The sequence below is a fragment of the Elgaria multicarinata genome, chromosome 2 (genome assembly GCF_023053635.1).
Source record: "Elgaria multicarinata webbii isolate HBS135686 ecotype San Diego chromosome 2, rElgMul1.1.pri, whole genome shotgun sequence".
NCBI classification, from domain to species: domain Eukaryota; kingdom Metazoa; phylum Chordata; class Lepidosauria; order Squamata; family Anguidae; genus Elgaria; species Elgaria multicarinata.
This window is the reverse complement of record NC_086172.1, coordinates 75,412,619-75,425,057: the sequence shown is the minus strand read 5'-3', so window position 1 is coordinate 75,425,057 and position 12,439 is coordinate 75,412,619. Positions and strand designations below refer to the sequence as shown.

The 12,439-nt window shown below is 44.4% G+C and overlaps 2 protein-coding genes across 3 annotated transcripts in view; one reads left to right on the top strand and one right to left on the bottom strand.

The window, feature by feature from the left end:
• The window catches only part of NHEJ1 (non-homologous end joining factor 1), a 110,726-nt gene extending 103,163 nt beyond the window's left edge, over nt 1-7,563 (bottom strand). For both annotated transcript variants that reach the window (XM_063116762.1, XM_063116763.1), the window contains exons 1-3: nt 7,506-7,563; nt 5,796-5,985; nt 4,959-5,168 (exon numbers count right to left, since the gene is read on the bottom strand). In XM_063116762.1, coding sequence (XP_062972832.1) covers nt 4,959-5,168; nt 5,796-5,984 — 399 coding nt within the window. In that variant the 5' untranslated portion in view covers nt 5,985; nt 7,506-7,563. The remainder of the gene's footprint in view (nt 1-4,958; nt 5,169-5,795; nt 5,986-7,505) is intronic.
• The window catches only part of ZNF142 (zinc finger protein 142), a 411,120-nt gene that overhangs the window by 218,104 nt on the left and 180,577 nt on the right, over nt 1-12,439 (top strand). The gene's annotated exons all lie outside the window — the stretch shown is intronic.

The window sequence follows — 12,439 nt, the reverse complement described above, 5'->3', positions numbered from 1 at the left end:
CTCCAGGCAGTGGAGGCCACAAGATCCTGGCAAACGCAGGCTGCAGGTGGGAAGAAGCACCTCTGCCATCTCATTTGCCATATCTCTCCTTGGGACCTTGCCAGGAGCGATGCTGGTCTGCAGAACAAAATAGGAGCTGCTTGCCTTTCTGCTGTGTGCGGGCCCTGCAACAAGTTGATCCACACTGGTCTTTTTAATAACAAAGATCGCTACGAAGTTGCAGGTGATCTCTGCAAGAGAGAAAGGTGCAATTCCACCCTGGTCTCTGCTGTCCCAGCACCTCCCCAAAGGTTGCACGGGAAGGAGTATTCCGCATAAGCTAGACCTCCTATACGGCAGCTCAAGGGTTTTTGTTGTTTATTCGTTCAGTCGTTTCCGACTCTTCATGACTTCATGGACCAGCCCACGCCAGAGCTTTCTGTCGGCCGTTGCCACCCCTAGCTCCTCCAAGGTCAAGTCTGTCACCTCCAGAATATCATCCATCCATCTTGCCCTTGGTCAGCCCCTCTTCCTTTTGCCTTCCACTTTCCCTAGCATCAGCCTCTTCTCCAGGGTATCCTGTCTTCTCATTATGTGGCCAAAGTACTTCAAGGGTAGAGAGATGTAAAATCCAAAGACAAAATGGATCTTTACTCTCAAATCATGAAGGCAATAAGGTCCTGTGCCCTCTGTGCATTTCTTGACTTCACATACCATCATGCATGAAGGGTGCTGGCAAGATATGCCAGTCCCCTGAAGTGATTTAGCTGCCCCTGTTCCATCCTGAATAAAGAAAATCCACCTTCCTTGAGAAAAGAACAAGCTCAGCTGCTTGACACACACACAACTGTCCTGCAACACTTCCCCCAACCTTATGGCCTCCAGATATGCTGCGCTGCAGCTATCATCTCCAGATAATGGCTGTGCTGTAGTCCAGCACATCTGAAGGGCACCAGGTTGGCGAAGGCTGACCTAGACACCATACTATTTCTGTAGGTTTAAAACTGAGGCTGATTCAACAAAACTGGATGTCTTGCATACATTGAACACCACACTGGCTTATTAAAAAGAAGCTCGCAAGCTTCGCTAGATGTTGGTGATCTAATGAAGACAAGGCTTTGTTGAAGCATATGATGTGGGCATGTCCTATAGTGGGTTCATTTTGGTTGGGACTCATCACTCATAAATTTTGTTATTGAAAAATCTGTGATAATAGCGGATGTCCATGTGCTTTTAAATTACATCTCTGTGATCTGCGGATTAGCAAATAGACAGCAAAATGGGCTGCAGAGAGACCTTACAGTTCAAAGAGACTTATATTTCAACTTATATCACTCAACGGACTGAAGACCTTGCTGCTCTTGCTGCATTTGAACGTATCTCCTACAGCCATCAATTTCATATGGATGGTTAGATATGTGCACTGCTTATATTAGCATATATATTCAAAAATGAAGTGTTAAATTCTTCCCCCTCTTTTTTTCTCCCCCTCCCTTTTCTGTTGTTATTGTTGTTTGCAAAAACAAGCAAATGCACACCAAAAAATGCCTACAAACAAAACAAAGCTGTCATTTCCAGACACCGGCCGTGCTGAAATCCAACACGTCGGGAGGGCCCCAGTTTGGGGAAGGATCACCCAGACACCAAGAAAGTGGTGTTGTGGAGAAACTGTTTCACTCAGATGTGGAAGAGTCATGGTTCCTAACCCTAACCCTAACCCTAACCCTTGAACAAATCACGCTTTTTTTTAAGCCTCCCAATAGCGAAAACCACAAACTTCAGCCAAGCTCACCTTTCCAATCCAAGGCTGATTGGTTGGCTTCCACATCAATTAAACATCGTTTAGATGGCAACTAGATAGTAGGTACATGCGACATGGAACGGGGGACACTCCAGCAAAAGTTCCGCTATATCTTTTTTTTTTTGTCTGTCTCTTTTTTTTTTTTGTCTGTCTCTTCTGCCAAGACTCTTGTTCATGCATTGGTTATTTCTCGGTTGGACTACTGCAACCTTCCTCTCACTGGCCTTCCTTCTTCTCACATCAGTCCGTTGGTTTCTGTTCACCACTCTGCTGCTAAGATCATCTTCTTGGCTCGACACTCTGACCATGTTACTCCACTTCTGAAATCTCTTCATTGGCTTCCAATTCACTTCAGAATCCAATATAAACTTCTCCTGTTGACCTACAAAGCTTTCCACTGTCTAGCTCCTTCCTATCTTTCCTCTCTCATCTCACGCTATTGCCCCGCTCGTGCTTTTCGCTCCTCTGATGCCATGTTTCTCACCTGCCCAAGGGTCTCTACTTCCCTTGCTCGGCTTCGTCCATTTTCTTCGGCTGCCCCTTACGCCTGGAACGCTCTTCCAGAACATTTGAGAACTACAAGTTCAATCGCAGCTTTTAAAGCTCAGCTAAAAACTTTTCTTTTTCCTAAAGCTTTTAAAACTTGATTTTGCTCTGACTTTTATACTGCCTGTTTGGTGCATTCTCTTCCCCTCCTTATTGTTTTATTATGATTTTATTAGAATGTAAGCCTATGCGGCAGGGTCTTGCTATTTATTGTTTTACTCTGTACAGCACCATGTACATTGATGGTGCTATATAAATAAATAAATAAATAATCATCATCTTTCAGGTGGCTATCAACAGAGCACAAAGTTTCTCTGCGCACTCTGTAAATTCACACAAGAAATCAGCCATGCAAAATGTGATCTATTTTCAGCTCTGCCCATAGGAAAATGCCCAAAGAGCTGGAGCATGAACTAAGAGCTTCCTCTTAGCAAAATAACCACAGCCAAAGGGCTCCCAACTGCATATATCTGTAGACACAAGCACTGAGTCTCCTAGGATGGCCCCATTTCCTCTGATGCTTCTGGTGCAGACAATTAGGTTGGACGGGCCTTTGGTTGCACCCAGCCAGGAAATGATCCAGTTCTTGATCTCTTGAACACAGACCCAGCCAAAGCTATTGTGAGGGACCTTCAGCAGAACATACTTCCCATACGCTAACACCACTTTCTTATCACCCCAAGAGAACAGATTGCTCTCACAATATCAGTTGCTCTCACAACTGATCCTAAAGTTTAAGGGCCACTGTGTATCGGGCAAGGAAGAAAATAGAGACATACCATATATATGAGAGACTTCAATCAACCTGCCCAGGAAGCTTTCCTCAATTTGAGTCATGACATAAACAGGTGATGCTGCTGTATTACACAGCACAACAGTGGCAAAAGGCCATGCTTAACTCAGGGCACAATCTATGCATGTTTAGACAGGGGGAAAAGTCCTACAGCTTTTTGTAGCATTTCCAGGTAGCATGGGAGTTGCAGGACTTTTTTTCTGCCTAAACATGCATAGGACTGCACCTTGAGTAACCTAGTGGCATGTTCATTAGAATAAATGCAGAAACCATATAACCCTCAATAGCCGACAGGTAATGCAAAACAATGCATAAGCAGTGTCTAATTTCTAGAACTATTAATTCCTAAGGGCCAGTGCTCTTGTGATACCAGCGTGTACAGCATCAAAAGATGTCCAGTTTCTGTGCAAATGCCATATATTTCACTTTTTAAAAAAGAAGCACAGCTCTCCTGCTCTCTGAGATGCAAATAATAACAGAAGTCTAGTGACATAACGCAGCGAAAGGTTTGTGAGCCAGCAGACTGCTGTCTGGGTGCACAGCGCCCCCTGGTGCACACATAGCAAAACTGTAACCAATCAGTGTAAACCACATGATTGGGTAATATTTATCCATCTATCTGAGCAAAAGTGATCCTAAAACATCACCAGCGTACCACATTCTAGATGGAATTATGCAAGCAGACAGACAAAACCCATACAGAGCAATTGGAGAACTCTCAGCAACCAGTGGGGGAGACATAGGGGGCTGCCATACAGAAACGTTAAAGCAAACTTTAAATCATCATCATCGTCATCTATGGCAACAGGAAAAAGTTAAAATTATTCCTTTAGCCACATCAGTCACTGGCATCACAGCAAAAAATTTTATAGAAAACACTCAGAAAATGGGCTTACCAAAATACATCCACACTAACATCCAGAAAGCAGACATACTTAAAACATGCTCAATAGGAAATTCCTGAATCAGCAAAAGACAGCATGACTTGGCAAAGCTCATCATGTCTATCTAGAAAAACCGCCACATGCGAGAAGAGAGAGATAACAATAATACAATTGCCTAATTTGCAGGCAGTCTTATGGTACCAGTCTTAACTCATTTAATAGCTGGGACCCACATTCAGCGAAACGTATATAACAAGACTCACTTCTTACCTATCTTAGGTCAGGCCATGGTACCGACCCACCAACTGCTGAGCAATGCCTTAAGGTGCTTAAGGGATGTTGCTGAACAGCACCTTGGGAGGACTTCAAACCAAAAGACAGTGTGAAAATATTTAAAATAAATAGATCTGTTCCAATCCCGCATTGCACTAGGTCTCGTGCTCTACTAAAGACTTCCCCCACCTGGTGCCTCTCCCAATGTTTGGCACTTCAAATCCCATCAGCCCCAGTCAGGATGGCTACTAGGCAGGAATGCTGGGAGTTGTAGTCCAAAACCTCTAGAGGGCACCAGGATGGGGAAAGGTTGCCTCCGAAGATCTGCTTTCTGACAGCTGATGGTCGATATAAGTACACAGCTGTCCTCACAGCTTCACATGGAGAACAAGCAGATCTAGAGCAGATGCCAACAAACTGACATGCAGGGCTGAAACAAAGGCTGAGCTACATCCTCAGTTCATTTTAGCTTACAGGTAGGGATGCTTCCATTAACTATAGGTGTGGCTTTTCTGTGCCTAGAACACTCCCAGTTCCAGGTAGAAGCTACTGGGCTTCCTATCTTCCGTCAGCCTAAAACCATTATACTTTGCTTGGAAGATCCAGAAACCAAGCCGTAATTGTACTCCACTGGTACATGACCTTCCGCTTTGCACTCCATGAGCATCCTTGTTCAACTTACCATCTCAACAGGCGCGGCTAAACAGTGAAAGTCCCAGTAGAAAGGCAGTCCTGAGAGTTCACTCTTGACATGAAGGGTCAGAGCACTGGGGCTTAGCTGGCAAGAGAAGGAGGTGGAGCTGTTCTTTTGCCCTTCCAGAAGGGGACATACCAGGCTGCGCAAGCGGTTCAGGAAGGAGGATACATGAGCCGTCAACCGCTTATTTAGCTCCTGGGGGAGTAAAAAACAAACAAACTATACAGGCAGGAAAGAGGTGTGGGGGGGAAACTTGCCCACAGAAGGCTGGGCAAGAGTTTTCCCACCGCTGCCTCCCTCGGTCCCTCACAGTTCACGCACCACTGCGATGTATGTGCACACATCCGTGTTGCCCCAAAGCTCCAGAAACCATTTCCCAAGCACTTAGAGTTCAATAGTTTGTACGTGGGTGCTATAGAAATGTAATTAACAAATTTATAATAAAAACAATAAATAGTTGTTAGGCCGGAATATGGCTATCTATGGGCATATTCCTGCTGGGCATGGGTTGTAACCACTTCTGACAGGTACAATTCCACCCTCATGCCAATCACATTCCATGCCACTTCGTAATTATTATTTTGAACGTTTTGCTTCAGTGAGGACTGGGGAGGCTTTTTCTAGTGATCTGGAGGCTGTGCCTAGAAACAGAGTAGTAGTCCAGATTGCAAGACATTTGCAAAAGAGAGCTAATGACACTCAAGAATGTCTTCTCTGTGCAGAATTGCCTTGCTAGGGCTTTCCTTTAAACTGGACTGATAAGATAGCAGCGGAAGTGGCTACACCATATGCACATCTCACAATCCCTAATTCTTCACTTACCTTTGACCTCTGTTGTATCACCTGATTATCTGCACTTTCATACCACATGTTGCTGAGGTCAGAGAGGAGCAAGGCATAGCTGGCATCTCCAAACCAAGCTTTGGCCATCAATGTGGTGGACTCAGCAAAGCAGACTGAAGCCCAGGGCTGCAGGAGGAGTCTGCTGTCTGGATCCTCAGTACTCTCCATCCTGTAAATTGGAGGTAAATTGGATCTGGATCCTCAAGGCTCGCCACCATGAAATTTAAGCTAATGTAAAGTTTTGTTTCTTATTTCTACACAGTAAACAAATTGAAACCATCCCTAAAGAACAGTAAAGACCAATCACAGAATGCTGCTTTCTTTTTGCCTCTGACGCTAATGGCAGTTTCAGGGTGAGAGGCAATTTAAATTAGGGAATTGGGATGGGGGGCAAGAGGGTAGTCCACTCCCCCTTCCTCCCATGCCACAGCTCTGGTCGGAATTCCCCACCACCACCACCATACACAGAGTTCTGCTTTTAAGAAAGAAAAAAACAATTGGAATTCTAGAGCTCCATCAGACAAGCGTTTTATTGCACACTCATTACTGGACACTCACGGATTTTCGCGGGTCCCTCTCACGATGTCATCTGCCTCCCGTGCGCCTCCCACCCCTTCTAGCCTTCTTCGTGTGACAAAAGAACACCCCAGTAAGTCCAACTTATTTTTAAAGACAGAAGAAGTGCAGGAGAAGCAGCGGGATCAAACGGCCCACTGAATGGGCCATGTGCACGTTGTTGACTTCCTCTTTCAAAAGAGGAAGTAATGAGGGACAAATGCATGGGCGGAGAAGCAATGGTAAGCAAACACAATTTTCCCGTGTGATGCTTCTAGTCACAGAAGTCTCACATAACATCTAGTTTAGCCCTTAATCAGCATGATTGAAATTCCAAGTGTGGCCAAGGAATCTTAATCAAGATTATGGCTGGAGAAATGTGCTGGGTGACTAGAGAGAGGACAGGTTTTCTCTACCATACTGCTTTTGTTGCTCCAATCAGGGATGGTTTGCTATGTGTTGTCTACCCACACACTCTATGGTAGCTGACTGTGGGACACAGAATTTCCCTCTTCCTCGCTTGTATTACACTGCTTCCCTCCTCCATGCCATGGGGGAGTAGAAAAGGGTAATTTTGCTTATCTGTTGTTGAAGTTTTGCACAGGAGAGCCATTTGGGGAGAAGAGAGCAGAAAAGGGGAGAACAAACACTGCTTTAAACTAGCTGAGGCAATAAGGACAGTGGCTATGCCTAGCTTCCCTGCTGGCTAAGGTGAGAAATCTGGCAGCCTGAAACTACTTTCCTTAGGTGGTGTTATATGGTGATTGCTAGGAAGAAAAAGAGAGAGAAGGGGTGAAGGTGGGATGAAGGTTGGAGTCCTTGTCCTTGAACAATTCTGAGCAAAATTCCAAAATGTTGAGGTTCTGGGACAGCAAGGATCCCAAATGGGTAATTAGCAATGCTGTCTCTGTAGTATTCATTCTTTGCAATAACCCCACCTTCCCCAACCTGATGCCTTCCAGAGGTGCTGGACTGCACCATGGCTGGCTGGGAATGCTAGGTATTACAGTCCAACACCTCTGGAAGGCATCAGGCTGGAGAACATTACAATAACCTATCCAGTACCGAGTAGACGGTATTAGTAAACCAACTATGACATTTTTGATACTTAAGAATGTGTAATAAAATTAATACTTGCAGTTTGATTCTATGCAGCTTTACTCAGAAGTTACATTGCATATAGCATTGCAGCCTTTGGTAAATAAAAGGGGGGAAAAGAGGTTTTTGAGCAATCTCTCTGTCACCTCGGCATACATAATAGTATTAATTGCAATTTCTCACACCCACTTATTTATCAGTTCACCAATGCAATTATGTCAGTATTATCACCCAACATTTTGTGAATGCTCACTGTGAAGGTAATCATCATTGTCTGTACTCTGCATTTCAGTGCCCTCTGACAACACAGTTCACATCTCTCTCCCGCTGCCCTCCCCAGTATTTAAAGGGACACGATCCCTTTAGTTAAGGCCCGACAGTAAGCATTCTACCATTATAAAGGAGTAATGGGGGGGGGGTGTCATTCTAACATTCATACAATTGAAAATGTTTAACCAATCTTCCTGAAATTTACATGTGCCAGAAAGAAATGTTGGTTTTACATACCCTGAAATTTTCAAGAAGATTGGTGAAAGATTGAGGGCAGTTTAAAGTAAAAAATAAACCTCTCACACTCACTGTGATTACTGAATTTAGGTTGGCAATTCTTTTATCCACAAAATTTGAAGGAATAAGCCCCTTACTCATTAATCCAGTGGCGGTGCCTTCTTCCTCCTTCCTTCTAGTTGGTGGAATAGCTTTTTTTTTAAAAAAAAAAATCCCTTGGGTTGATTTTGAATTAATATTCATTAAAAAAACCCTACAGTTTACAAAACAACGTTAAGGCTCTACAGTTTTCAACCAAGCACCAAAAAGCAGGGAAATTAGGAGTTAAGGCTCACAAGCCTTAACGCCACATCCTCCCTAAGGAGGCAGAAAGTGCAAGTGAAATTCTCTTTCTGCCAAAGCAGATATAAACCATGAGGACAGGATGGAGAATATGAGATGCAGAGGTGACTGTAGGGTTGTGGAAAACTGATGATGAACAACTTAGGGCCACCTACTTCTCTTTTTTTGTTTAGAGCAGCCCTTCCCCAACCTGGTGACCTCCAAAGGCGTTGGACTACAACTCCCATCACTGCAAGTCAGTATGTCCCATGGTCATACTTTGTCTGTTGTTAAGTTCTTAATAAACACATACACGTGTCTTTTTTCCCCCACCACTTTTTGCAACTGCACATTATCAGGTTTCCAAATGCACATTTTTCCCCAACTGCACATTTTGTGTACAACTGCACACTAAAAACCCCACACACCTGGGATTCTCCCCTAAAGGCACAACAGGCCAGAGGACAGGCAGTAAGTAGCAGAAATTAACGGGGACAGCCGAAGCGAATAACGGAGAACGGCTGCGGGGAGAGAAGCGGAGGACCCCGCCGACACGCGCACGGAGTGGGAAGGAGACCTTCGCAACAACAGCCTGTCTCGACTGCGCTCTCACACAGCAAGTTTGCGCGACCACAGCCGGGAAACAGGGAGGCTGCCTTGGCGCTTCGAAGCATTTGAAGCTGCTCTAAACCCTCGCCTCCCACGGTATTTCAGCCACTCGAAACTACAACTCCCAGCGCACCATTCTCATTTCTCAAAGCATGCCGGAAGTTGAAGTCCTGGAGGGGGTTGCCGCCGAGTGAGCTCAGGTCAAGGCGGGAATTCCTGGCTTCCATTCCTCGTGGGATTGGGGAGACGGGCGGTGGCGGAGTGCCGGTTGGGAAACCCCTTGGACTCTTTCCTTTCCGCCCCGGGCCCTCCTTACCGTGAATTTCGCCTCCCACAGCAAGGGACGCGAGGCCGCCTCGAGGAAGGGGGAGGAGATTCAGGCGGCGCCGGAAACAGTCCCGTCGCCGCTGTTCCTCAGGAGCGGCTTCTGAAGAAGTTTTCCACCTATGGCCTCGTCCCTTTTATATTCAACCCGTTGGCGACAGCTAATAGCGGAGGAGCTTTTCTCGGTGACAACATTTTAGCACACACATGCATCGCTTTTGAAACCCTTCTGTACCACGAAAGCTAAAGGGCAGAAGATGCAAGCGGTCTGGCTCTGCCGTCCCACCAAGATTCAAAAGATGAAATCTGCGGCAGTCAAACCAAAAATGCAAAACACTCCTATTTCTCATGTTTGTACTGCTTTTAATTTGCAACGTCGTTGTGTGTGTTTTTGGCTACCATTGGTGTGCATGGCACTAATATTGGCTGCAAGCCAATGTTTGGATTGTAAGCTTGGGACAGGCATTATCTGTCATCGTTCGTTTGTTTTAAGGAACAATATTAGCCCTACTTAAAGTAAACCCATCGAAATAAATGGGTTTTAAATTACAACCCAGTGTAAAACCCCTATCACCTTCTTCCTCACAATGACCCAAAATATGGGCACTGGTTCTCATGCAAAGACTACAAAAATCTAAAGTATCCCCCCCAAAATAGGACTTAACTGAAGTTAGGTCTCACATCCAAGTCAAACTCACTCCACTGAATCATATGAATAGAGTATTTCACATGTTAAACTTGAACATACAGTGGGGGGGGGGGGGGAGAAGGGCTGTGCACACCCTCCCTGCTCTTTATCACACAGCTTAATGTGCGTCCAGAATGATCCTACACACATACCAGTGGAAAAACGCCTTCTAATTGTGTAGAAAAAATCTTAAAAACGTAACAGTTGTATGTGCATAGGATCCATGTATGCATTAAGCTAAATACCCCACCCCATATATTCAATGTATGAAGCTTAAAGTGTTACTGACAAACCTAAGAGGTTGTACAAATATATTAGCTTGCTGTGTAATTTTTGTCAACAAAGCAGGTGTTTTGCAGAATGTAGAGTAGAAGAGGTGTTTTATTTTTCCCCCTTTAGGTGCAGTAAATGATAGATTACTTGCAAGATTAAACAACATTCAACAATACTATCAGTGAAACAAACAATATAATAATAAAACCAGCAATAGATGCTTAAACAACCTGGCATTGTTAAGATTTTTTTACTTCTCTTCTAAAAGAGGTTGCACATCTGGCAGTTTTCTTTTGGAAGAGTTTCACTGGGGAAATCTGAAATAATACCTCTATTTTCTATGGTGTTGCATATGAGCAATCCTATACTGCTGGCTAAGCAACCTTAGGGAGAGGTATAAATGTTCTGCCAATGGAAATGAAGATATACCAGTGGATTGATAGCCACGTTGGCAAAATGTCCCTGGAAAAGGACAGAAAAGGGCAACTGCCATATCTTCAGTGTGTCTACAACCCAGCATAACTGTGAGTGCAGGGTTGCTCTGCCTATATATCCCGCAGATGACATGCACACCTCCAGCCAATTTTATGGTCCTGATTGTTCCACTGCAAAATTTGCTGGCAAAATTCTGCAGTGGTAAAGAGATGCTTTATATCTATTCTGATTATCGAGAGTGCAATTGATAGGATTGTGCCCTAAGTTACTTATACATTGTATGAAGAAGTACTTTTTTTTTTGTCCATCTTGAATCTATGGCCCATCAATTTATTTTACAAATTCTAGTACAATGGAAGATAATAAACAGTACTTGGCTTCTACTCTTGGTATGATGAGGCTTTGGTTTGCTCTTGCAAGAACTGGATACAGAGGGCACATATCCTTGTATTGCAGGGATAAAATACCTGCCTGTCGGTGGAATATGATGGCCATGTGCCCACTTTTACAGAGGATAGATCTCAGTTTGAAGGGCTATCCAATCCAGGTTTAGTCTAAAGTTAAAGAGCCATAAAGAAGCAGATCAGATCAGGGGTCTTAAAGCTTATTTATTTACAATATTTATATACCACTCCATATCTAAAATAGATTCCAGAGCAGTGCACATAGGAATAAAACAGTAAAAAGAAAAAAGATTAAAAACAGCAAATTAAAATCGTTCAATTAAAAACAAAGGACTAATAAAAACAGTGGCTGGTCAGTTGAGGAAAGCTTCCTGGAGCAGAGCTGTTTTCAGGAGGTGCCGGAAGCAGCCTAGTGTTGCCGCCTGCCTGACCTCCAGGGGCAGGGAGTTCCTAAGAGAAGGGGCCACCACACTAAAGACTCTTCTCCTGGTGAACTCCAATCAGGCCAAAGGTCCATGTGGAACCACCAGAAACATGCCCTCCAATGACCTCAGTGACCAGGCAGGTTGGTAAGGGAGAAGGCGCTCTCTCAGGTATCCTAGTCCCAAGTTGTTTAGGGTTTTGTAAATTAGTACCAAAACCTTAAACCTGGCCCAGTAGCCAATAGGCAGCCAGTGCAATTCCCTCAGCAAAGGAGTTATATGCTGAAAAGTCTGTCAAAAATTAGGCCTGGTCGTAGCCTTCCCCACTATGCTAAGATGTATTGTATTCATATACATAGAATTTGCATATACAAATGTAATGCAAATCTGTGTCCTCTTTTTGGGGAGGGTGTAAGTAGCCACTCTACAGTGGAAGCATGAGTGCATGGTGGCAACCTTCCTTCTTCCACCATGCAGATTCACCCATACATAAAAGGTAACAAGAATCACAAGAAGCCAGAACATAAAAGGAGTGAGAATGGTATCACCAGTCAGTTCAGGAATCACACAATAAAACTGCATCTCAGGTTATTCAGCGAAGGATGTTTTCTCATCTAAACCACTAATCTGTGTGAAGCATAATGCATGGGTGCACACAATCACACAAAATGATGTTGTCTGCACAGAACATCCCTACATTTCTGAAGGAGGGAGAAACCAAATGTTTCATGGCATTTCCTTGGCACAGAAGGAAGGTGGTGGCCAGCTAAAGGACAACAGTCTCATTGCAAAGGGATTTACTACAGCACAATTGGAACCTGCAGGTCTGGGATTGCAAGGTGTGTTGGGTAAGTTCTTCCCTCGGAAATGAGTTGAAGGAACTGACGCTTAAAAGTGAAAGGACAGAAGTATAGACAAATGGGGGGGGGGAAATCCCCCTCCCCACAGCCCAAACTCCCCAATGCAGTGGTAGGCAACCTGGGGTGC